The sequence below is a fragment of the Eleutherodactylus coqui genome, chromosome 6 (assembly GCF_035609145.1).
Source record: "Eleutherodactylus coqui strain aEleCoq1 chromosome 6, aEleCoq1.hap1, whole genome shotgun sequence".
NCBI classification, from domain to species: domain Eukaryota; kingdom Metazoa; phylum Chordata; class Amphibia; order Anura; family Eleutherodactylidae; genus Eleutherodactylus; species Eleutherodactylus coqui.
This window is the reverse complement of record NC_089842.1, coordinates 95,469,967-95,497,718: the sequence shown is the minus strand read 5'-3', so window position 1 is coordinate 95,497,718 and position 27,752 is coordinate 95,469,967. Positions and strand designations below refer to the sequence as shown.

Below are 27,752 nucleotides of genomic sequence, written 5' to 3'. Positions count from 1 at the left end.
TGGTTTCGGAAGGAGTGAACAGTTTAGAGGAGAAAAAGGTTGAAAGACAGCGGTCCGACCGTAACAAAAACTTTTCCCACTAAGATATTGGTTTTTTGCATGCACCTGTTCTGTTGCCTGTCTCGTACTGATTTAGGCAATGCTTGTTGAAAGCTTGGTGACCATTGATTTTAATGAGGCCTTTACAAACTCAAGACAGAACTGGGATCTAAAACTGCTCTATGTGAATTAGACCTTGCTGCAACCGAGCGCTGGGGGTCCTACCATGGCTAAACTTTGTGATCAGCTTATTTTCAAGGGACCCTTCTAGCAATTAGGGATTGGACAAAAAGTAGAGAGCCCCTTTTGTTATCAATTCCACAGGTTATAGCACAGCTGGTCCTGTTCTAAAACACCTATAGATGCGCTCCACCCATCAGTGACTGAAGCCTCCGAGAACTACACAAGTGATTAGAAAAGCTTGCTCAGATACCACAGACCACAAACACGAAGAAAGAAAACAAGAAGAGCAAACAGGATGCAAAGAAAAAGTGTTTTTTTTTTCTTTTGTGTACACATTATACAATGTGAGTTGTACATATTGAGAGAAAAACGTCAGACACTAATTGACGATAAAAATATATAATAACATCCATACAGGAACACAAATTCAATTATTGTAACAATACCTTTGAGGCAAGAACAAGATACACGCAGTACACAGCGTAAAAAAGGTCTAGATTAGGACACATAAAAAGGAGCAAGTGAACAGGGCAGCGGGGGTGTTATGGGTTTAGCTGAGAAATACATTTGGTAACATGGAGAGAGAAGTTAGGATTTGTAATTATTGTCTTCAGATCTTTTGTTTTCCAAACAAGCTAATGAATTAAAAGTAAACACCCCCTACGGAAGAAGGACAGGGGCCCGAATTATTTCATCAACATTGAGTGGGCTGTTATTTATTTTTTTACTTATTTAAATACTTTTTACACCCATTTTTTCTACTACTTACAAAGTCAGTTTGCTTATTAAAACCCAAAATGTTTCCGATACAATGTTGTCACCATCTTCTCATTCACAGAATCGCCCTGAACCGTGGTGTCCTTGGTTTACACTATGATACAAATCTCGGTCACAGGCTTCTATGCCAGGGGTGGTTGCTCTAGGCACATGACACGGCCGTCCCCTCGTCATCCTCATCTTATACAGAATGTAAACTAACAGTTGCTAGACAGACGTTACACACAAGACGGAAAACGTTATGAAAGCGTGTCAGTAGAACTTCTAGCTTATCAATGTCTTAAAAGGTGTACGAGAGTAGAACAAAAAGGTGTACGAGAGTAGAACAAAAAGGTGTACGAGAGTAGAACAAAAAGGTGTACGAGAGTAGAACAAAAAGGTGTATGAGAGTAGAACAGAAAGGTGTATGAGAGTAGAACAAAAAGGTGTACGAGAGTAGAACAAAAAGGTGTATGAGAGTAGAACAAAAAGGTGTACGAGAGTAGAACAAAAAGGTGTATGAGAGTAGAACAGAAAGGTGTATGAGAGTAGAACAAAAAAAAAAAGTTTGCTTGCATGGAGAAACAGCGCCGCTCTTATGCATATACTATATCTGGTACTGCAGCTCATTCATGAGAATGGGACCAGTTGCACTACCAGATACAGCCTGCACATAACAGTGGTGCTGTTTTTAGAAAAGGTTTTTTTTTCCCTAAGCTTAGACAGGCCCTTTAACATGAAGGTACTTATTATAATTAATGGATGACTGACATAACGGACTATACTGTCCCAATGGCTGTGCTTTAAAACAATGCACAAGTGACGCTCACGTATGTAATATGCAGCTTTACCTGACAATTGTGATCACATTTTTTATATTTGACATCAATCAATAAATTGCCAGTTTTCCCATGATTCCAATTACCGACAGCATCCACTATTCTATGAGGTTTAGGACCAACCCATGTGCTGCATGTGGTAATGGGTATTCTGATGTCAACATGGCCTCTTGTCCTCAGCAATAATATGTGTACATAAGATAGAAAATGGGGTGCAAGATGTAGCAGAGCCATGTCCGACACTCCTAATGTGATATAATAAGCCCATGCTCACACGAGGTGGGGTTTGCTGTGGAGTGTCCGCAGCAGACATTCTGTGGCACAAATTCAGCGTCAAAATCGGCACCAGATTTTGGCGTGGATTTTAGTGCGGAACTCCCCCCTTCATTTGAAGCGATGGGATCCACATGGACCTTCCGCTGCTATAATTGATAATTCGCACCACATCAGTTTCCACAGAAGGTATGGATGACATTTTAAAAATCTCATCCCCTTTGCTGCCAATGTATATGCTGCGGATTCCATGGCAAATCCTCCGTGTGTGAACATGGCCGACTGTATTAGTGAAGAGATAAAAGTTAATCCATTGATTTAAAAAGTCCAACCTTGAACATCATTTGGTTTTTCATCTAAAAAGCTTAACTTTTCTGTGCTGATTAATTTCTTAAAAATATCTTTACAGCATGTGGAGTTCAGTTTTTCTGATACAGAGCTCCAAACCCACTGCTTAAGGCATCACAGATGACATGCTGATTGCATAGTCACCACTAGAGGGAGTTTAGGAGATTACTGCAGTAAGCGCCCTCTAGCTGTGACTTCGCACACAGCAGGTTATCTTTGTAACACTAAAAGGCCCTTTTACCTGGAATGATTATCATTCAAACCATCATTGAACCGTGTGACAATGAATGATAATGGTTCAGTGTAAACATGGCCAACGAATGAACGACAAGCGATAAGTGGACGAATTAGCGCCCCTATTTTTCAGTTAATACAGGCATGAAAATCATGGTTCATCATTCTCCAGTTCTGTGTAGAAAGCGATCATCAAGCTGGATGCCGGAATCTGAAAGATTTATTGGCCCGTGTAAAAGGGCCCAAAGATGTGCCTAATGTATTAACCCTTTGCAATCCAATTTTGGATTCAGGGTTTTCTAGTATGTCTGCCGGGCCCCTGACTACGCCCCTTCCCGCTAATCCCCACCCCTTTTCAAAAATGTGCCTTTATGTCTACACATAAAACTCCAAATCCAACTAGAAAATTGAGTGCTTACCGCTATAAAGATATATTAAAAGTGAACCTGTCACCATAAGTTAAGTTATAGTGCTGTTAGGGAAGTGACAGGGAGCCGGGTAATGTACTTTTTTGTACTCGCCTGCTCCCATGATCCAGCACTGTCCATCCATGAAGATCCTGTTGGCACTGCAAATCTGAATTTTTACAAGGCCATGCTATCCTATACACATATATGCGGCAGTGCGTGCACGGCCCTGAAAAAAGTCTAATTTGCAGTCCTAGCGCAATCTTCAGAGGCCGACAGCGCTGGATCAAGGGAGCAGGTGAGTACAAAAAATAAATACATCACCCGCTCCCTGTCACGTCCCACAGCAGCACAATAACTTAGTTTATGAATCTGTGAGAAGTGACTGGTTCCCTTTTAAGAATTTAATCAGCACAGGATTTTGGATCAAAACAGGAAAACAAGTCAAGTTAAAAGTGTACATTCACTTTACTGCAGCAGCAAACTGCTAAATAATGATTTGAGCTCTACTACATCCTGATGACTGAACTCAATAATTAGGAACTACTGCCATTACAAAGATATTGGTGTTGATCGATAGTTGTGAAACAGAGATCTAAGAAACAATGGTTCAGTCCTAAACAAAAGAAAAAGGGGAAAAAATAAAATAGACCGCTATGTAGGTGCATTCAAGCACAACAACATTCAAAGCCAATCTACGGTATACACCATGGAAAGTAACCATTATCTTACAGGCCTAAATCAGGATTATATGTAACCATAATATAGACACCTTCTAAACTCCACCGCTGTAAGGATCTGTGTTATCCCATTCATATCATTTACTAACAGAAAACAAAAAAAAATACAACGCTGGGCGATATATACAAACTGCTGCAAAGGGAAAAGGGAGCAACTGTCAATCCTCCTCCACTACTGCTCCCACATTGCAGCTTGCGGTACACAATGGCTTCCCCTTTCCTTTTGCCCTGGTATTATACATCGCCCCATAAGTAAAGGAGTTTTAGAATACTCTGTTAAATTATATTTACATCCATAGTCCGCTAACGGCAACAGAAAAACCACCTGAAGACGTTTGTTCTAAAGTGCTACCAAAACCTACGGAACTGCAGTGGATTATTGTGTCACCTAGGTAAAAAGAAGGCCTAACAAAAATATATTAAAAAATATGCGACAACTATAACTCCCATCATCCTATGCCACAATCTTGTTTTACGTAGTACCAGTGGTAAAGGTGAGTAATGTACTAAAAATCAGTCGGGTCCTCTGGATTTGAGATACTTTGCAAAATGTAAAATCTGGTTCCTGCGAGATAAAGGGAGCAATCCCTTCCGTTACATGATAATAGGTCATTGCTCGTTACATGATAATAGGTCATTGCTCGTCACTGGAGCGTTCACTAGTGCTTAGCTTTGTACTTTCATGTGATAAAAATGCAACCAAGACTGCCGTGTGTATGTGAACAAACCATTATTAGAGATAGGAACCTCCATAATTACCTCGTACCTTAATGAAAAATTCCAGTCTAAAATGAAAAAAACAGTCACTAAACGGTGCTCGTATATGTCAATTATGCTGTTATTTGCTGTTACTGCATGCTCTCCATAGAGGGGTTGCCCCACCTCTAGCGGTTTGGCTGCAGGAAGCAGACAGCTCCATACTTGGTGCAGTGGCCCAGGTTGATGCTGCAGACTGAGTCCCATTTATTTCAATAGGACTCAGCCTGCAGTAACAACTTAGGCCACTGCGTAATGTATGGAGCTGTCTGCAGCCAAACGGCTAGACATAGGACATAAACTTATAACAGAAGACAACTATTGATCCTTACTGCCCCCATACAGTCCAGGTTTAAGCCAAGCGTGTACGTTTTCTATAGGAAAAGGCAAGCAAGCCACTTTCATACATCTCCGGCAGCGATTTATCTCTTGTGGGAACAAAGGATTGGGCATGTTGAAATCCAATATGCTGATCCTTCTTTTTCCTGACCCTTGCCATCAGAGAAGAGTCTGGTGGTCATCATACACTTTAGGGTGTTGGTCTGTGTTACCAAAAATTGACAGGTTCAGCCAACATTTAACTAATGTGTATGGGTACCTTAACATGCATCTCCATGACAAAGTTCCCCAGGCCAATAATGGTCAGCCTTATGCTAGGAGCACAGTCATGTGACCGCTAAACTCCTCTGAGGATGGAAAGTTTGAAAACTGGGCACAAATAAGAGTTGTATAGAATATGATTGTATGCTCCTGACAATGATGACTAGTGGTGGAGTCTGACTTCTACTGGCCTGGAAAGTAAAATACATTAGACTTTGTACATATATTATAAAACGAAGAGGTCTCATTTTTTGGACTGGGGTTTTTGCTTTAAGGGGTTCTCCAGGCCTTTTAGTAGTGATGACCTATCCTCAATATAGGTCATCAATAGTGGATTCCCGGCACCAATGTCAGTACGAACAGCACTAGAGGCTGATAGCGCTGTCCATATTGCAGCAGCCCCGTTTGGTACTGTAGGCAAAAAGCTCATTGAATTCAGTGGGAGCTACGCCTGCAGTATCCAACCAGGCCACTGCAATACTGACAGCGCTATTCACGTCGACAACGGTGCCAGGAATCAGCTGATCGTCAGGGATCCCAAGCAGCGGACCTTATCCTGAGGTAAGGTCATTAAAAGGAAAAGTCCTGGAGAACCCCTTCAAAAACTTTTCTGTTTAGGAAATGGATTTAAAGGGTAAAGACAGGCTACCCGAAATATTGTACAATCTCCATTGTTTGAAAATTGTGAAGATATACGAGATACAGGAAAATAAATCAGTGCACCCATACATACTACACATCACACTAATGATGGACGAGTAGCTGATGACAAACGTAACATGACAGCTTCAATATTACTGAAAAGACTTTTTTTAGAATTTTAAAATTATCCAACGAGCTTTTCGGTTGTGTTCACATGTGCCGTTTTTGTAGCTTTTTCTTGAAAAAAATATTATACGGTCAACCTTGCAAAAAAAAAAAAAAAAGACAACCAAAATGACACGTGAACAAAACAAGAGCTCAAACCTGATGGCACTTTACAACATTTTAGGCCTTGTTCACATCTGCTGCTTTGCCTTGTTTTTTAATATTTTTTTTTTCTAATGACCGTTAAAAAAAAAAAAAAAAAAAAAGCACAGCAAAATCCATGTGAACCCACCAGCCTTAAGGTTACCGATGTTACTGGAAAATATATCACACCAAGGCAAATTCCGGCTCCCCCTTGCATATGGTATGTTGTCTCATGCATAGGACACTGGTAACATAAGGTTTTAAAAACAAACCGCTTTGGTGAAAACAGTCAAACAGGCGATGCATGCCAGAGGAAATTAAACCCTACCATAATCAAGTTTCATTATAGTCATCCCATCACTTAACAACAACAACAAAAAAAACTCAGATAAAAAGGGAAGAGTAGTGAAAATGTCAAATGTAGCTTAAGAATACCCCATTTTTTTTTCTCTCTGTTCTAAGTTTATTTTTCTGAGCAAAATACTAATCCAAGTTCAGTTAAACTGAACACTTCACATCTAAGCAACATCATCAGTATCAATTAGATATAGTCAAATACAATATTGTACATAGATTTTTCTCCTATACAATATTTACAGTAAGTTTAAAAAACAAAATTAAAATAAAACAAAAAAAAAATAATAAAAACACGCAAAACAGTTTTATCTCCCCCCGTCATTTCAGCATTCCAACATACTGGGAAAAAAATATGTTTTTTTTAAATTGTTTATGCACAAGAATAAAAAGGGATACAATGACCATGTAATAATGTTTAAATAATGTTAGAATTGTGAATTTAAAAAAATATCTAGCTTTTTTTTTTTCTCCTCACCCTTTTATATTTAAAGGGGCAGAAAGCCCCCCGCACCCTAAGCATCTACAGCAAAAAAAAAAGAAAAAAAGATAATTAAAAAAAATCTAATACACTTGCTTTTTTCATCGAGTTATACTTTTTTGTTTAGATGGATTACGTCAGAGTACTTTAAGGGCTGCTTGTATAGCCTCAATAGGTGATGGAGGAGGGCAAAATAACTTAATGGCCTCTATGCTAATGAAAGGCTTATGAATATTCTGCACATGAAAACAGTAGCAAAATGTAACATAAAATACTTACAAAATGCCTAATATTTTTTCTTATTTCTTTTTTTTACAAACTTCCTATAGCAAAGGAGAGTAACGCCGTAAGAGCCGCTCCAGCTATCCTCTCAAATTAAACAAAATCATCTATAAAATGTAGATAACACCATCTTTATGTCAAGGGATATTAACAAGACATAGAAATAATCCTGCAACATGAAAAATACTGAATGTAAAGTTTAACAGTTGACTCTCGAAAATAAGAATAAATAACATTTTTTTGATATTGGATTAACAAAGCTTTATGACTGTGTGGGCGAGAGGCTCTGGAGCTTCGCTGGATGACCCTACATTATACAGTAGAGGCTCGGGAGCTTCGCTGGATGACCCTACATTATACAGCAGAGGCTCGGGAGCTTCGCTGGATGACCCGACATTATACAGCAGAGGCTCGGGAGCTTCGCTGGATCACCCTACATTATACAGCAGAGGCTCGGGAGCTTCGCTGGATCACCCTACATTATACAGCAGAGGCTCGGGAGCTTCACTGGATGACCCTACATTATACAGCAGAGGCTCGGGAGCTTCGCTGGATGACCCGACATTATACAGCAGAGGCTCGGGAGCTTCGCTGGATGACCCTACATTATACAGCAGAGGCTCGGGAGCTTCGCTGGATTACCCGGCATTATACAGCAGAGGCTCGGGAGCTTCGCTGGATCACCCTACATTATACAGCAGAGGCTCGGGAGCTTCGCTGGATGACCCTACATTATACAGCAGAGGCTCGGGAGCTTCGCTGGATGACCCTACATTATACAGCAGAGGCTCGGGAGCTTCGCTGGATGACCCTACATTATACAGCAGAACACAGGGACGTGGTACCATTTACTTACAACTATCATCTTTCCCGATTTACTCAACATCTTTGGAGAGAATAGCTGTAATTCTACCCTGTTTTTTTTTGTTACTCCTAACATCAGGCATGCCCCTTCTATTGTACTCCAGCCCCCCATAAAGAGGCTAGCTCAGCTCGTGCCATGTACATTTTTTTTCCATTTTTCCTCCGCTCATGTATAGCCAAATCCATAGAAATAGCTTTCTGTCCACAAAAAATAAAAACTTCGGAGGATGATGTAACTTTTTGCAGAATTAAAGCCACTAATAGAAGCAGCCGATTGGCTTAAAATTTAGAATAGCCGCTATTAGTTGCATTCTTAATGTAAGACGACCAAAAACTTTCCAGATTTTTTTTAGTGCGTGATCAAACTAAAACTGGCAGTGAAGAGTAAGCATCGCATATATATTTTTTAGGATGGGCTACCCTCATCGCTGAAAAGATTTGTTAATCCAAAATCTAGATTGCCCACCACCCCGGCCAACAGGATTCTGGCTCTTACACACACAACACATACACGCATGCTTCCCAATAAATAATAATTAGGGCCAAAATGTCAGCCTGCCATCTTCTGTCAGAATATGTCAGTCATTGGAAGCGGGTCTGAGCAGAGGGCAGAGCCAAAAATCCTCTGTACGGTATGACGGTGATGACATAAGGAGGAGAAATAAAACAACGTACATTTAGTGAAACCTTCTCTGCAGGAGAAAAAAAGGTAAAGAACAAAAAGGAAGAAGACAGAAGTCAAGAGAAAGAGAGGACCACTTCCATTCAGGCGTCACTTTTTAGAAGCCGGAGGCCTGAAAGTCAAGTTGAGGCCTCCAAAACTTACGTCAGCTATTCCCCTTATAGCTTGTTGTGTGACTGGTTGTCACAGAGTTAAGTCCAGGAAAGAACACTTTGCCTTTTCTGCCTGGCATGTCTCTCTTTCTCATCTTTTGAGTCACATGGTTTCAGTTTGTCTATTGAATCCCTGGTTAACAGGTTTAGTTCTGTTCTGCAGCCCAGATAGCTGTCATGGGTTTGGTCACGCGCACTTGTTCTGTGCTTGCGTGAGTAGGTCGATGTAAGAATCGAAGAGCTTTTCAAGCCAAGGTTGGTTTCTCATGCACTGCTGAACCACCTCCTCTTGACCCAAGTCGTCGTTCTGTTCTTCTATTGCGTTGGTCTGCAAAAGAAAAGTAAATAGTGGTGATTAGAGCAAACTGGTGCAACGGTCATAACTAGAGATGAGCGAGCATGCTCGGTAGTGTCAGTTATTCGAGTAACTGCCTTCTCTTCCGAGCGTGCTCAGGGGGCGGCGGGGGGAAGAGAGAGAGACATCTCTCTCATTCCCCCCCCCAAGCACGCTCGTCGGAGAGGGCAGTTACTCGAGATGAGCGAGGCTCGCTCAAGTAACTGACCTTACCGAGCATGCTCGCTCATCTCTAGTCATAACAGTTAATTACAACATTAGAAAAGTGTGGGCTTAACCCCTTGATTCTGAAAGGCATATATGTAATCACTCCAGCAGCAGGATTTGTATGGAGCGGGTCCAGGGGCTAAGCCCTCTCTATACATGGCGGGTGCCGGCTGCCTTTGACAGCCAACACCTACCTGCTACAGCCACAATCAAAGCTCACTCTGATTGTGGCTGTTAACTGTTTAAATGCTGCTGTCAACTGATCACTCTCCATCCATGAAGAAATTGTCAGGAGCTGTTTGGCTATCGTGGCAGCCCAGGGCCTTCTGAAGGCCACCGGGGCCGCCATGTATTTCTGCCTATTAAGCCGGGTCTGTCTTAATACAATGCCGGCAGAAATACCATATACTGCAATACTGGAGTATTGCAGTATATGGTATCAATGATCAAACAATCGCAAGTTGAAACTTCCTATGGGGTACAAAATATTTTTTAAAAAAAAAGGGAAAGTATTTTTTATTGTACAATACTCATATTTTCTCATATTTAGAATAACTAAAAATTAAAACATATTTGGTATCGCCACGTGCATGAAAAGTCCTAGCCATTAAAATAACACATTATTTATCTACCACGGTGAACGTCGTCAGAAAAACGAATACACAATGCAGGAACTGCACTTTTTGGTCGCCCAGTCTCCAAGAAAATGCCTTATAAAAAGCAATTAAAAAGCTGTTTGTACTCCAAAATGGTACCAAGAGAAACCACAGGTTGCTCTGCAAAAACGATTCTTCCTATAACCCAGTCGATGAAAGTTATGGCAGTCAAAAGATAGCAGAATTTTTTTTTTATGTTTTACTTTTGTAAAAGTCGCACAGAACAAAACTAAATGAAATTGGTATCATTATAATCCAACTGACTCACAGAATAAAGTTTCCATGTTATTCCTGCCGCAGTGTGCATGCTATAACACCCCTCAACACCCCAAAAATACGATGGCTAAATTGTGTTTTTTTTTCTCCCATTTCAGATTTTTAACCAATTTGCAAACCAATTTTGGATTCAGGGTTTCCTAAGGGGCTTTCTCTTTATGCCATTTTACAATGGCGCCATCTGCTTGCTAGAGCCAGTACTGCAGTATGTGACATGCCGGAGAGGCCCCTGACAACAGAGCGGCCAGTAATATACAGTCAGAATTTTAGACAATTGATTGTGGGAAGGAAGTGGCATTCAATGGGTGCACCAGCTTGCTCATTTGCGCCTATTAGGGATCTTATAGGTACACTAGCTTAAAAGGTTTAGTCATCGTAAGAGATGCTCTGTAACCCAATCACTGCCAAAGACGTATGTAATAAATGTAGCATTTAAATGCTTACTGTGGCTAAAATATTAGTGCAAGAGCTTCCATCTTGGTATCACATTAAAGCTAGAATCTGATCTTTCACATGATACTTAAAGCAGTATTCCTAGCTCAGAAACCCCATTCCAAAGTGCTGCAAATACGAAAATAAAGTACTCACCAATTACCAGAGACGTGGCGGCGCGGGGGGTAGCAGCGGGGAACAGGGGGGAGCCCTCTCTCTCTCCCTTTCCCCCCCCCCCCACTCCCCGCTGCAACCCCCCACTCACCCACGGCGCCCCCCGTATCTTTTCGCCCGAGTACGGAAGTACTCGAAAATCGCGGTACTCGGGCGGAAAAGGGGCGTGGCCGAGTACGCGCGCTCATCTCTACCAATTACGTGTGTGTGGCAAAAATGCCCCTTTTTTCTTGAAAAGTCTTGAGTCTTCATTGAAGTTGTTTACAGCTCTTTGCTAGGGGAACGGACCAGCTCTGCTATGGATGGCTGGCACTTTTGCATTTCTAACTCAATGCGCGACGATCTGATGGAGAGTCTGCGCAATGCCACCTCGTCCGCCCACCAGCTACCACTGCTCTATTTCTTTGCCTAGAAAAGCTTCTGAGCAGCACAAACAAACAAGTCCTCATTGTTGACACGGCTCGGAAGCCGTTCTATGCAAAAGAAACAGCAGAGAACAATGGCAGCTGGTGGCCAGACGAGGTGCTATTCCATCGGAGAGGTGGTTGATTTCCCTAACAACGAGCAGCTAACCACTTCAATGAAAACTCAGGCTTTTCAAGAAAAAGGGGCATTTTTGACACACACGTCATTGGCGAGTACTTTATTTTTGCATTTGCAGCACATTGGAATTGGGGTTTTCAAGATGGGAATCCCCCTTAAATAGCCAAGATGCAGTATTAAAAATGAACAACTTGGATTTTATGTGCAGGCGGTTTTGTGTATCTGCAACCCTCCTTGAGACATTTAGTTGGAATTGTTATGCATTTTTTTTTAAAAAACTTGAAAATGGTCCTGGAAGGGTTAAAAAAGTGCTTTCCGATTCTGAAGTACTTTCCTTTCTAAAATGTTATAAAGCTTACAGGCATGACAGAACCCTATGGTTACTGTTACCCAGCTCACCGACTTACCTCTTGCTTGCAACGTAGGAAGGTGTGATACTTGTAGTGATGCAAGGAATGGTACAGAGAGTAATAAAGTGACTTCTCAGCATCCACCTTAAATTCCTACCAAAGGAAAACACAAAAACTGAGTGTTAGCAACAGATTCAAAGATAGCAAAGATTTAACTTCAGATGAGAGGTATTTGCCAAGATCACGGCAGTATTTAGATTTTCGATATCTATATAGGCAGCAGTGCCTGATGCCTCTGATCATGCTTTATCCACTTGGTTTTCTTTCAAATAGAATGCAACTATTACACCCTAAAAGAGATTTTTCTACTAAATTTCTTTATCCAATACCTACAGGATAGGGAATAAATGTCTGACTACTGGGATCACCAGCAATTCCAAGAACAGTTCACCGTGAATGCCCCCCCATATGATCTCCCTTCATCCCATAGAAGTATATGCAGTGATGGTCACTCCATTCACATGGGGCATTCGGGTTGCATAGTTCTTGGGATTGCTGGGGGTCTCAGCAGTGAGACATTTATCCGATGGATAGTCCCAAACAGTATATATGATCTTCCCGCTCCATCAGTAGAAATAGATCTATACAAGTTGGCCCAGGGCTCCACTAACGCTCTCAAAATGCAGCCGAGTAACCAAATATGAAACTGCACCACACTTTAGACAAAAGTTGTCAGTACAAAAATCAGCCTTAGGCCTCCTTCCTACGAACGGATTTACGCCGCGTAAATTCGCGGCAAAAATCCGCTGCGTGGCCCCCTGCTATTAGGTTCTATTGAACCTAATAGCACAATGCTCACGATGCGTAATTCCACCGCGGAATTACGCACCGCGATTTCTCCCGTCCTCACCCGCAGCATGCTCTATTTGCTGCGGGTGAGGACGGGCTGTACGCGCTGACGGCTTCCATTGCAGTCAATGGAAGCCGTCCGTTCACGCTATCTCCCGCTGTAACCAGCGGGAGATAGCGTGAAAAAACGCTTCCCCACCTACCGCCGCAGCGTCATTTGACGCGGTCGGCGCGTCACGTGACACTGCCGGCCGCGTCACGTGACGCGGTGGGCGTGTCACACGACGCGACGGCGGTGGGCGGGGAAGCGTTTTCACGCTATCTCCCGCAGGTAAGTATAGGGGCTCTGGGGGGCGCCGTGACGGGCTTCACTGCGTAATATTACGCGGCGGAGCCCGTCATGCTCGTGGGAAGGAGGCCTTATTCCAGGTCTCATAAAGATACAGTATATACTTGGCTAAATTATTTGGCTAAATATTGCCACCGTGTATATACTGTATACACATAATATATATATTATACACACATACATATTAGGCCCACAAAAGCCAAACATGCCTCCCCTGATACGGCGCATAAAGCCATTACTTTGTTTCTAATTAAGATGTAGCACAATTAAAATAACTTAACAAAAACAACCATTATAAGTCCGTAATGAACAAATGTGATTGATCACCATGGGAATCTTCTAATAAATTGCACATAAAGTATCATAAAACATCCTATTTAGTGGTTAATGTGTTTTAGCCTTTAGCTTTCATTTCCAGCAGAAAGAACATTTTCTACCTGTGGTTTGGCTACATTCTTTTTTAATTTATTGAGTGTTTTTCGGTTGTAGGGCTCTCCTCCTGGTTTCATCCTGACAGTAGATTCTCCTGGATCAATATTCAGCTGTGGGAACGTGTGAAGCGCCTCCTGTGGTTCATTAAAAATGAAAGGTGCAGATTAAAAAAAATCAATAATTAATAATTACAAGTAACATTTAAAAAAAATACAAACCGCAAAAGGAAACCCTGCATCTACGGCTAAAAGCACAAAAACCCAAGTCACCTGCAGTGATGTCAGAGACCGGTCACTACTTTCCTCCCTTTATGAGGTCTCACCAAAAGTTAGCTTTTGAGAAGCAATTAACCCCTTAGCAACAGCAATATGCCTTTTTACTGACCTCACTAATGGTGGTTGCTTGGCTGAGTACTGACAGACAGGATCCTGCTCTAACCGCCAGAAGAGGAGAAACGTCAGATTCTGGCAGTTTAACCCCTTACATACCACCATAGCAGTTGCAGTAGGTAAGCAGATGACAGGGGGCTCCTCCTGTCATCCATCAGCACCATGCAGTGTGATGGCAAGGTACTAATGGGTTCCCATGGCAGCTGGAAGCCTGACATAGACCTCTGTGTCTGTAGTCTAACTCAGCTTAATAGGCCCCGCTTCCGGCAGAGTCTAATAGTCCGCTATCATAGGCTTAGTAGAATACAATACATAAGTATTGCAGTGTACTATCCTAGCAATCAAATGATCACATTTTCTAGAGTCATGGATGTATGGATTTTGGAAAGCGGGGATGAAGATTAAATTGTTATGCTTTAAAAATGTATCTTTATTGTGCAAAAATAGTAAAAAATAAAAACATTTATATTAACTTGGTATCAAAATAATTGTGCTGACCCTGATAAATTGATCATGTTATTTTTACCGAATGATGAACACCGTAAGAACAAAACCCAAAAACAATGGCATAATTTCTGGCGGAATGGGTTTCCATCTCCTTAAATAAATATATATATATCTGTACTAAAACGTAAAAAATAGGCTCGTTACTAAAAGGGGTTAATATTGTGCCAAGATTTTCCAGCATGCCGAAAAAGGTCTCTGCCAGCCGGAATCTTTCCTTTTTCTTTGTGCCATACAATTTTCAACAACAGTTAATTTTAGGTCCAGAAATCTCTTCTAATAATACAGATTTACAGAAATTCTCTGTTCCGAAACCCTTTGCTAAATTATTTCATCATTTTTTCAAGGCCGATCATCCACTTTAAAACAGTTATCCAGGAATTGCACAGATGACAGCCATTCGAGCAGTCTGTAATAACCTGTCCTAGGACTAGGATCAGAGCCTAATGCTACAATGTACAGACCCACATAGCATTAAGCACTGCTCCAAAAGTGGTCTGGAACATCTTACCTGAACAGATGAGCTGAGAGAGATCTTCTTCAGAACCTTCTTCTTATGCTCATTTACAATTCCATCTATTTTTCTCATGGGTGGCAGGTAAAGCTCGTCTAAAAAGGAAAGAAGATAGGCAGAGATACAACGTAAATTTGAAATTATAACCCTACCAAGTTGATCCACAGAAAGTCAACTCCCCCGCCCCCCTGTGAGAAAGATGCCCAATACTACAACTTAGAGGGAAAAAACTCCTTCCCAGCTGCAAATATGGCAATAAGAATGAATTCATGGATCAACATGGCATCTCCAGAAATCTAGCACCCATAACCTGTAAACATATGTCTTTCAAGAAAGGCATCCAGGCCCATCTTGAACTTGTTCAATGAACCAGCCATCACGACATCTTGTGGCACAGAGCTCCATAGCATCACTGCTCTAACAGTAAAAGAATCCCCATCTATTATCAGGATGATGATGAAGCAGGGACGTCATCAGTGACATCCCGTAAACAGGCCAGGGATGCCACGTGACATGTTTACAGGAAGCCCCTGGGCCGGAGGACTTGGTGATCTCATTGGTCACAGGTATATTAACCCCTTAAGGACCAGACACTTTTTAGGGATTTTTCCCATGTGGCGGTTTTACTGCCCTATTTTGTTTCCTTTAGCTACCAAAATTATTTTTGCAGTGTTTTTTTCCCGTCACATATCGGGTGATTTTTTAAAAAATGACTTTTTCACGGACTTTGTTTCCCGTTTTTTAGTTTTATTGAGGGCAAAATGCTAAAAAAACTGATTTTTTTAACATTTATAGTTATTTTTTTAATTTAGTATATTTATGCTAAAATAAAGTATGGGTTCCTCTATTTGTTTCTGACGTTTTGATATATAGTATGTATGGTTTTGGTTTACAGGGCACATACGGCAACGGTTTTGGTTGGCGTCGGCTTTATGTTATTTTCTTTCTTATGTATTGTTGTTTTATTCTGTAATATTGTTCTGCTGATGTATGGAATTGTTTTTTTTTTTACTATCTATGTCCCCCATGACGTCATACAAAACCTCTGGGGGGCCTTTTTTTTTTTTTAATTTGACACTAGTCACTGGCAGAGCTGGCCAGGGTCTACAACGACCCTCCAGCTCTGCTGTAGCAGGAAACCCTGGCGGTCACATGACCCACCGGCTCCCAGAGTGAAAATTACACAGTACTTTCACTTTCTAGTACACAGTGCTCATTGAGCACTGTGTACTTGGGGAAGGAAAAGGCAGAAATGATTAAAAAAACCCTCCTGCCTTCTTCTCCGGGTTATCAGCTGTTACTAACAGCTGACAACCCGTCCTGCCTCTAATTGATTGCAGAGGGCAGGAGGCTTAAATCGCCGCCGTAATTTAACTAATGGCGGTGCTTTATGCCCAGGACCAAGCGCCGTATATTTACAGTGCCTGGTCCTCAATGGGTTAATTAAAGTATAGTTTGGAGCAAGGGGACACAAAAGTATAATAAAAATATAACTCAGACAACCTCTTTAATATAATCCCACTCTTTTACACAAGTAAAGTGCACACGTCGATTCTTTAATATATACCGATTATCATAAGTGTCCCTTGTACAATCAAGATGAAAATCAAGATTTGTCTGTTTGGGAAAAGACATCAAAAACAGATGGCAATTTTTGGCCATGTCATGTAGCCCTACATCCAATTGTCAAATTCCAATAAGAAGCAGCACAATGTAGAGTGTCAAGAAAAGACGACCCAGAAATGTTATTTCCTGTGCAGTAAAGGGACTAACTACAACAGTTATTACAGATAAGCTGACAAGAGACCATGGTCACCTTTGGCGGCATTTATTTTTTCTATTTAAATGCATGTAGGATAAAAAACAATTTTGAAATAGGCTTTTATCAAATTTTTGCAGCGTTTGGCTTCTGTAGCTCTTATATTTCACAGCATATAACAAGCTGCAGAATGCGTTTACAATGAAAAGTTAAAAACTTTGATTTGGTCATAAATCAGCTTAGAAGTTCATTGAGGACCACAAGAGAAGGTCTGAAAACTGAGCCATTAGACAAGCTCATTGATGGATTACATTGTGAGAATCATTCTGCAGCTTGCTATATGCGGTGATACACAGAAACTGCAGAAGGCAAATGATGTAAAACCCTATAGCAAAAATGCTTTTCAGAATTTGACATTATGCCGTCTCCACAGGATCAGTGGATCACCATTAAGAACGGCCTCTCATGTCCTCATCACTGTGGGATTACAGCACCCCATACAGTGAGTAGGAGACTGAATGGAGGTCTCAGGTATTTCGGTCAGCCCCATTGAAATGTAGGGAGTGAAGACCATGCATGCTCGGCCAGTACTCCATTCATTATGACATCACTGCGGGGTGGAGGGTGGAGTATCACAAGTCCGTTCTGTGGATAGGGGATAACTTCAATTTCCTGTGTAACAAAAAAATGCTCCCAAAAAGTGTCCAGAGTCTTTAAGGCTCCACAATTTTAAGCGATTGACTCACCACTAGTGTCTTCCAATGCTTGAATCATATCTGGGTCTAAAGCCGTGCTGACCAACATTTCTATGTAGCTTCGGTACATCTCCTTCATGGCTCTTGTGTTTAATACTCGGCCAACGGGAACACGCTCTGTAAAGCACATTTACCAAGATTATTGGAAATTTATAAATGCTTACAATACAAAATTATTTTATCTGTTCTTCTCACATATGTATATTTTATCACTATCGGGCAGGACCTTGATAATACATAGGCAGCATCAGGGCTGAAAATACAATTACTACGTCTGTAGTGGTGACTACTGTATAGGTGCCCGCAGGGGGTGCCCTGCGCTACAAGATCCCTCCCCAACAAAGTATTTTTTGTACGAATATGTTGAGAATTTCCTCAAATTCCTGCAGTCCAAAAACCCTAATGGTCAGGCATGCCATAAATTGACAAAATGTACAAGACTGAACCATTAGCAGCCTAAGGCCTCATGTCCACTAGAAAAATACAATCCGCGAAGAATCTGCTCCGGATTTCCGCAGCAGATTCCGTGCGGATTTGCTTTAAATGGTATTTTTTTCATGCGGATATCCGCAACTATTGCTAGCAATGTAGCTGATCCGCGGTAAAATGGAGCATGCCGCGTTTTTTCTCCCGTGCGTGAAAACCGCAAATCTATTAAAATGTCATCCGCGGGTGCAAAATTCAATTTAATTGACCGCGGATGGCCAATGATTCCCTATGGGCAAAATTAAATGCCGCAAATCAATTTTGCTTGTGGACATGAGGCCTAAGATCTTCAACGTGCAGGACCGATAGGTTGACATGGCCTCTGATCGCTATTGTATGTGATAAGACATTGCGGGATAGAAAAAGTGCAATGCATTATTATAGCCATCATAGTCTTTATGGTTCAAGTCCTCTACAGGGACATTAAAAAAAATATTAAAAAAAAAGTGTAAAAAAGTGTGACTATGAACTGGAATTGCTCCATAAAGCAGGTCCTGGTCTAAGCTCTTATTTGATTTTCAGAGTTTATCCCGTCTCCACTTTATTTTGGGGCATGAGTCAGAAGTTCCATAGTAAATGTGACAATGTGTCTACTGAGGAATGTAACCGACGCACCTGCTGGCACACTGCTGTCCCTACACCCATTTAGATAAATTATAAGCTGCGGCGTGACACAAGTCTAGTCCTGTTTCCTCCTAACTTCTCTTAATGGCTACTAATACAAAATGTAAATCCCCTAATCATCATCTCACCTTCTTCACTCTGCTGGTCAGGGGAAGAGTCAGAATCGGAGGATGATGCCACCTCTTTCAGCCATTTTTTCCTCTTTTTTGGCGGTGGTTCAGCCTTTACTTTTGTGTGTTTCTGTTTAGGTTTCAGTGCAACTTTAGGAGGTGTTGGTTCTACTTTGTCTACTTTTTCCACCCTTATGTGTTTTTCAATCTTCTCAGCTCTAACAGGTTTCTCAACTTTGTCGTTCTTTGTCACTTTTTCAAGCTTTGGTGATTTTTCGATTCTTTCTAACTTGGGCATTTTCTCCGGCCTCTCGGACTTGTCCATTTTTGAAGGTCTGTCTGTCCTGGCAGTTTTAGAAGATCTCTCGGCCCGCACAGGTTTTTCAGGCCTTTCAACCTTGGTTGTCTTTTCTAACCTGTCTGACCTTGGAGATCTTTCTGCTCTCTCCACCTTGTTTGGTTTCTCTGGACGTTCCACCTTCCCAGTTTTGTCCGAACGTTCTGTCTTCCTAGATTTTTCCACCTTCGCAGTTTTTTCTCCTTTTTCGGATCTGTTTGGTACTTCACATTTTACTGTTTGCTCCATTGGTTCTGACTTAGCTTGTCTCTTTGATGCTTCATTCTGTTCCACTCGACTGGGCACCTCTGGTTTTTCAATTTTCTTTACCACTTCCTCTTTCTCTGATGCCTCCAATGCCTCACTTGTCACCGACTTTTCTGTTGGCATAGACAGCTTTCCAGGACATTCGCTTTTTGGAGGTTTTCGAGCGGTCTCCACCTTTGCTTCTGACTTTGATGCTGCTCTCTCAGGCTTTCCTACCGTTACATTTTTCTCTACTTTGACTGTAGTGTCCACTTTCTCTTGCCTTGCAGGAGCTGTAGGCTTCACCACAGGTTCCACTTTGTCCTGCTTTGCTGTTGTACCAGTTTTTTCTGTTTTTAGATTCCGGTCAGATTTTTCTTGCCTTCCAGGAGTGGAATTTTTTTCTGTTTTTACAATGCGTTCTGGCTTCTCTTGCCTATTGCCTGTGCTAACCTTTTCAGCCTTTGTAACCGGGTCCAACTTCTCTTGTCTTTCAGCAGATGACATTTTTTCAGGCTTTGACGTAAGTTCTTGTTTTTCAGGTCTTGCCACATGTTGGCTTTTTTCAGTATTTACAGCAGTGTCTGGTTTTTCCAATTTTGTCACTGGTTCAGCTTTCTCGGGTGTCAATACAGGTTCCATATTTTCTGGTTTTGCCAGAGGCTCAGTCTTCTCTGCCTTGACCACTGGCTCAACTTTATCAGGCTTCACCATGGCTCCGATTTTATCCTTCTTTATGGTTGGCTCACAAATGTTGCTACTCTCAGCCAGAACTTCACTGTCATTTTGGGGCATGGGCTCTATCTTTTCAACAGGATCAGCCTTCTCTCCTTTTTCAGTTTCTACAGTAGCCCCTTCCTTTATCACATTGGTTGCAAGGTTTTGCTGTTCTTGGTCTTTTCCTACATTTGCTTTTTCATAATTGCGAACAGCTTCATTCTTCTCATTGCTCTCCTCTTCATCTACGATCTCAGGCTTCTCCAGCTGCTCTGCCTTCTCTCCGGTTTCCGTTTTCTCAGGTTTTTGAACCGGATCCATTTTGATCAAGCGATCTGGTTTATCACATTTCTCTGGTTTGGTGACGGCCACGGGACTTTTAGCTCCAGGTGCTTTTGTTTGACTTTGCCTCCTATAAGATGCAGAATGAGGATAGCATTAGATATATACATTCAGCAAGTTCTACATTACCAGGTGTGAGGCCACTGGATGACTGTACGGTACATGAATATCTTTGCTACCAAGAACAATAATATTTTAAATATGTTTGGCAGCAAAATGGTAATTTTAAAATAATGGAAACTGGTCCATCGGTCTCAAAACTGACTGCACCGGAGAATTTCCCTCTATGGAGAGTTATCGTCATCAATTCATAGCAAGTAAGTGTACATTGTGGACCTCTTTGCATGCAATCAGCATGCTATGTAGCCAAAAACAAAAAAAATTGTGACTATTGTTTTTTTTTCCTTTTTAAAAAACACCTTTTCCCCCAAAAAAGAAGAAAGCAAAATAAATAAATAAATTGTTTAGTCACTATTGCAATTGGAAAAATGCTCCCATGTCCAGCCTACATAACAGTATTGGCTCTCAGTATATGAGAAGTCCCATCAGTTGTCCTGTGCTTACAATACATTACACCCTGTCAGACCATTTCAGTCTTGGAGAACACTCAGCTGTCAAATAATCCATTATAAATATGGAGAATAGGATATACACAGCTCTACTGCCAAAATGCTGCAACATGTGACTTTCTGATCAGTCAGGAAGTTTCATAGTAAGGATGCCCTCCAAGGCCACCAGCCGGTGGTATCTAATCTCCAAATCAGAGTATAACTTGAGGAATTATAGCAATTGCCTTCATCAATTCTGCACTTGTCTTTCATCATTTAGGTATTAAGTCAATTTTTTGGAGAACCCTCTTATTAAAGAGTCGGGTCATCAGCTCCCTATATGTAAATCTTAAAAGGGGTTGTCCAGCGCCGAAACGGGGGTTTTTTTTTTCTTCAACCCCCACCCCCCCACCCCCGTTCGGCGCGAGACAACCCCGATGCAGGGACATTAAAAAAAAAAACGCTCAGCGCTTACCTTAATCCCCGCGCTCCGGTGACTTCTATACTTACCGGCTGAAGATGGCCGCCGGGATCCTCTTCCTCCGTGGACCGCAGCTCTTCTGTGCGGTCCATTGCCAATTCCAGCCTCCTGATTGGCTGGAATCGGCACGTGACGGGGCGGAGCTACACGGAGCCGGCATTCTGCACGAGCGGCCCCATTGAAGACAGCAGAAGACCCGGACTGCGCAAGCGCGGCTAATTTGGCCATCGGAGGCCGAAAATTAGTCGGCACCATGGGAACGAGGACGCCAGCAACGGAGCAGGTAAGCATAAAACTTTTTATAACTTCTGTATGGCTCATAATTAATGCACAATGTACATTACAAAGTGCATTATTATGGCCATACAGAAGTGTACAGACCCACTTGCTGCCGCGGGACAACCCCTTTAAGGCATCAGATTTCTATACACTTGACTTGCATGAATACATATACCGAGAAATTAAACACATTACCTCATAGTCTGGAGGGGACGATGCCATGGCTTTCTAGAACATACTCTCACATAGTCCTTTTTGTTAATATTTTCAAGAAACTTGACATACAGTCGCTGGTAGCGGTTTTTGGCGTCTCCAAAGTATCCCAAATACTAAAAAACAGGAAAACATCATCATTCAAACTGTCATAAAAAATGTTATTCATAACATCATTCTAGATCTTACGTTCTCTATCTTAAGTTCCACGCCGTATCTCTAGAGAGTACTACACTGTCCCAATGGAGTGCTTATAAAGTGCAGAACAGAGTATGATCACCAATTTGAGAGTATTTTGATATCATTTGAATAGGAGCACTTGACTTAGCAACATTCAGAATCAACTGTTCTGGTTTACTTCTAGTGCATTCTTAATAGAGAAATTGTACCAGCTGCATGATGTATAGACTATAGGGATGTACAGAATGGACGTCATGAGGTATTTTTATTTTCCTTCAAAAAGCAGCGCAATTCCTGTCTATGGCGGTATCTGGTCTCGTAGCTTAGCCCCAGTGAAACAAAAAAAAAAAAGAACTGAAAACACCGCCTTCTTCTATTTGCCCATACTATCAATACATTGCAACAGAACAAGTAGCTCTGCTCACTAGTTACTATTCTGTCCCATTACCATTCACCAATGATATAGACAGTGCCCGGTCACTGCATTAGCTAAGGGTGGCTTCACACGAGCGTGTTTTTGCGCGTACACAGGTGCGTACATTGAAAACAATGCTCTGCCGGCTCCCTGCATCCTTTTTCAGGGAAGGGCTTTACATATAAGCCCTTCCCTGGAAAAGAAACTTTTTAGTGTAAAAAAAAAAAATTAAAAATACTTACCTCTCCGCCGCTGCCGTGACCCCCGCGGGCATGAAGAACACATCTGCCACTAGTTAAAAGGATTCCCTACTGCTATATCTGCCACACCTGTCACACATGACAGCTGCGGTAGAGTATTCTGCTGCTAACTGATTTCAGGGAAGGGTTTTAAATATAAGCCCTTCCCTGAAAATCAAGTAAAAGTACTGTAAAAACACACACATACAAAAAAAAACCATGCTTACCTCCCTTCAGTTGCCGGGCTCAGCTGCATCTTCTCCTGGCTGTCCCTGGCTCTCTAGTGCTGAAAGAGCTGTTTGTGATTGGCTGACATGCTCAGCCATTTACAGGCAGCTCTGGACGAATGAATGACGGAATGAATGATAGCTCAGAACTAGAGCCGGGGACAGCGCCAGAAGTCGCGGCTGAGCCCCAGCAGCTGAAGGAAGGAGAGTATAATTTAAAAAAAAAATTTTACACTACTTTTATTGGATTTTCAGGGAAGGGCTTAGGTTTAAAGCCCTTCCCTGAAATCCAATGACGGGGATGCTGGTAGCAGGATTCTCTACCGCAACTGTCATGTGTGACAGCTGCGGTAGGGAATAGAAGAATTCCTCTGCTGCATCTGTCACAGATGTGCTAGATGTAGCAGCAGGGAATTATTTTTATTAGCAGTGATGAAGGAAACATCTGCCGCATGCGGCAGATGTGTTCTGCATCCCCGCAGGGGACATGGCAATGGCGGATAGGTAAGTTTATTTATTTATTTTTACACTAAATTTCTTGTTTTTCAGGGAAGGGTTTATATGTAAAGCCCTTCCAGGAAAAAGAATGCAGGGGTGCCGGCAGACCATTGAAAACCATGCGTACATTCCCTATGAAACCTGCACCTGCAAAGCACGGACATATGAACATACCATAGGGAATGCATTGTGGCTTCTAGATGCATGTTTTTGTGCGTGCGTATGCACGCACAAAAACACGCTCGTGTGAAGCCACCCTAAGGCGTCATGTCCACGGGGAAAATCAGGCCCGCTACATATTCTCCATGTAGAATCCGTAGCGGGTCCCTCCTGCCCCGCGGACATGAGCGCTTAAAATAGGAATAAACTTACCTCTCGCACGCTCCGGATCTTCCCTTTGCTGCTGCTTCATCTTCTCTCCGTCACGGCTGGATCTTCTTTCTTTGGCCCAGCGGATGTGCATGGCACGTCGGTTGCGTGCCGCGCGCATGCGCCGGCCCGAAGAAAAAAGATCCGGCCGCGACGGAGAAAAGATGAAGCCGCGGCGAAGGGAAGATCCGGAGCAGGTGAGTATATTCTTATTTTAGGTCTCCCGCGGATCCGGACAGCTTCCATAGGCTTCAATAGAAGCCTGCGGGAGACCCGCACGAAAATGGAGCATGGTCCAGATTTTTTCATGCTCCATTTTTAAAAAAAATCACTTTTATTGACCATCCGCGGGTGGTTAATGCATCCCTATGGGGTGCGGATCCACGGGCGGGAGAAGAGTTAAAATCCACTGCAGATTTTAATTCTTCTTTTGCCCGTGGACATGAGGCCTAAGAGAGGAGGCACTGAAAATATGAGAAATACAGCTTATATAAGAAACTAGGTATATCTTACACACCAAGCGGTTTTCTATTATAAGTAAATCTCAGTGTATAAGTAGAGTCAGGCTTTGTTTCCCCAGTAAGCCACTGACTACAATATATATGGTGGAATGAGTAGGATGCACACATTACTATCCATAAAACAGTCTATAGCTGGATAACTGACTTGTAAGGAAGCACCGTCGCACTTTCTACGTACTTTGGCTGGCTTTCATGGATTGGAAGGCATGTTGTCAGAGTTTTAAAAGTAACTTACGTTGCTGGTGGCACAGAACTGGCGTTGTCCATCTTTGATTTCGGGAGTGAATTTTTGCAATAAAGCCTTCTGTACTCGCCAGATTGGAGGTGGCTCCCGGCCAGTTTGCAATGCAAGCTGAAGACACAAAAACATAGCCATCAATATACAGTTGAAGAATAAAGGTGGGTTCTTTAAAGCATTTAACAAGAAACCAGCAAATAACCAAAAGATAATTTTCCATGCTCATTCCTGCTATAAAAGGAGGAAATCCCTACAGATGTCCTTCTATTAATAAGGATCTTCTGTTTTGTGCTACCAGTGGTTCATCTTTCCATGTTATTTCATCACTTCTGACCTTCCACTTTATAATATTAAAGAAGGTCTGATGCTTCGTACTACAGAAACCTACAAAAGACTCTCTGGGTCATAAGGTTCACCCCCAAAACACCATAATCTTACTAACCCAAGGACTTGAAGTAAATCCCAAGGTTTCTCCTTTCTACTTCAGCATGTACATAAAGCAGTGTAATAGTCTGGCCTGCGCAATATATAAGCAAAGACTCCATAGATTAGATCCTTTGACATGTAAGAAATGGAATTTAACACCCATCAAGAAGACACGGCACAGCATTTACCTTTATACAGCATAGATATTCTGCAGCACTTTATAATACTTGATATTATGGGCTCTGTCCCCAGTGGGGGGGGGGGGGGGGGTGTCACAATTTCTAAATTCTCGTATTAGCAAGTTTTTGGAGTGTGGCAAGAAACCAGAATACCTGGAGGAAATCCACGCAAATATGGGGAGAACATACAAACTCCATGCAGATATTGCCCTTAGTTGGAGTTGAATCTAGGACCGCAGCGCTGCAAGGCAACAATGCAAACTACTGAGCAACCGCACTGCCCAATTGGTGCAGGACAGGGATACCATGGTTTGGAAAAGGAAAAAAAGACAAAAAACTCCTGGCAGTCCATATTACAGGACTCTATGCAAGATTTCTGTACCTATAATTTTAGAAGACTACTTGCATGTCAAAGTGGAACGTCTGAAGTTTTGATCAGTGGGTGTTCAGATGCCGAGACCTACTCTGATCGCCAAAATAAGGACGCAGAAGCGCTCAGCTGAGTGCTGCGCCACTTTGCTTCTGATCAGCAATGGTTGGCATCTCCTCGGAGAGCAGAGTAAGGACTCATTTACATGCACGTATGCAATTTTGATCTGTAAAATACACAGCATTTTCTACTGCGTATATATATATATATATATATGAGTATTTGGGGTGTATGCTTTTTTTAATGCATTTTTCAAGCGCACAAAAAATAAAGACTAAGGCCGCCTGCAGACGGCCGGGTCAGATCCCGCTGCGAGAATTCTGTCCCGACCCGCACCCCTGCAGAGACAAGTTTGACGCTCACCTGCTCACGTGGCTCCGGCTCTGTGATGTGTCGTCTGTCGGCGCATACGCGGAGCTGTGGCAGCCCCCCACAGAAATGGAACATGCCGCGATTTGTTTTCTGCGTGTGATTTCACGCGTACAAATCCCGGCCGTCTGCCTAGGATTGCGTTTTCTAATGCAATCTTATGGCAGCTTCCATGGGCGGAAATTCTGCAGGAAATCCCGCCGCGGAATTTCCAATCGTGTGCAGGAAGCCTAATTGATGTCACTTTGTTTTAACACTCATTTCAAAATAGGACATACAAAGGTTGTTTTTTTTTTACATGCGTAAAATACGCAGGTTTTAAATACACCAATGCAAAACACTTGTGTTATATGCTGTACACGAACCAAGATCACTCATTAAAATTTATGGGATTGTGCAGAAAAGCAGCAAATATGTAGTTTCAAGCATATTCACTGCATTTTTACACAGAGAGTAGTTAAAAAAATAGTGACAAGATTTGGGCATTCCTGCATTTTTTTTTCTTTTGTGCACGTCAAAAAATAACGCAGTGAATGCGTGTGGAAAAAAAAAAAAAAAGATACATATGTAACCAATTACACACACACACACACACACACACACACACACACACACACACACACACACACACATATATATACATATTCATATATATATATATTTTCATATTCATTCATATATACACACACTAAAAACATGGCGTATTTCACAGATCAGGATTGCATGCGGCCATGTGAGTGAGTCTTTAAAGGGGTTTTCATAACTGTTGAGAACAATGTTCATACAGAAATAAATAATAAAAGTGTTACATTTGTTTAGTGCAACTGCATCGCAGTGAAGCTCCTCAATGACATGTAATCTGCAGACACTGTAGCTTCAGCACAGCCCTCAGGACCTTTCACAGTATCACAGTTTAGCACTTCATTAGCGACTGGTTGTGGGAGTTAGAAACTTAGAAGTAACTCCTACTATGTCTAGCAGAGAGTGAGGAGCATGGAGAGTAGCACAAGTCCAGCCTAGGGAGATGAAGGACCATTTATCCTCTCCATTAAGATCTTCTATACGACAGACTTCCAGCTCCTGAATTAAAATCACGTTCTAATTTGCATATACAGAACAGTTCTAGAAATATATATTTTACTATGTACAACAAAAATGTTGTATTAGTTTGAATAAAGTCTACCTTCAGTGCCTGAATGTCCTCCACACGAATAACAAACTCATCGCGCTCACGGAAGATGCCCTCGCCACTGCTTTCAACATCTTCATCATCAGTCTCTCCACAGATAGCGGCTGTCTCCTGCTTTTTGGCCAGGTGTAGTGGTCTGGAATCTTCTGGTTCTTCTTGCTCAGGAGACGACTGAGCTGGAGGTTCTTCAGGAGGGGGTGGAGGAGCTGGAGCTTCTTGGGGAGATGGTGGTGAAACTGCAACTGGTGGCTCTGGCTGTGATGAAGGTTCAGAGGGCACGGGACTTGCTACCTTCTCTTCTACCACAGCGGGTGCTTAAGGAAAATAAAAAGATAACGGTTGAGAAAATACTTTGGGGTCACATGATAAGCGATGCTAAAATACTGAGGATAACAAGTTTTCACTTCAACTCGTGCATAACTAGTTACCAACACGTCCACACGCCAATGCTGAGGGTAACATGGTGGTAACTGCATGAGCATAGGTCACTGGCACAAAGACATGAACCAGATGTTTCAGCTGCTGATCACGGTCTGCCTTTGTTAAGCATGTGTCGAAACTCTTATAGACCACAGAATCTGGGGAGAGGTCATTCATTATGATG

General features: G+C 42.1%; 1 protein-coding gene across 1 annotated transcript in view; it reads right to left on the bottom strand.

Annotated features, from left to right (window-relative positions):
- Positions 1-518: 518 nt before the first annotated feature.
- PRR12 (proline rich 12) overlaps positions 519-27,752 on the bottom strand; it is a 93,568-nt gene continuing 66,334 nt past the window's right edge. The window contains exons 6-14 of the mRNA XM_066607196.1: positions 27,143-27,462; positions 24,553-24,669; positions 21,851-21,984; positions 18,724-20,417; positions 17,477-17,602; positions 14,969-15,066; positions 13,570-13,698; positions 11,992-12,087; positions 519-9,269 (exon numbers count right to left, since the gene is read on the bottom strand). Coding sequence (XP_066463293.1) covers positions 9,129-9,269; positions 11,992-12,087; positions 13,570-13,698; positions 14,969-15,066; positions 17,477-17,602; positions 18,724-20,417; positions 21,851-21,984; positions 24,553-24,669; positions 27,143-27,462 — 2,855 coding nt within the window. The 3' untranslated portion in view covers positions 519-9,128. The remainder of the gene's footprint in view (positions 9,270-11,991; positions 12,088-13,569; positions 13,699-14,968; positions 15,067-17,476; positions 17,603-18,723; positions 20,418-21,850; positions 21,985-24,552; positions 24,670-27,142; positions 27,463-27,752) is intronic.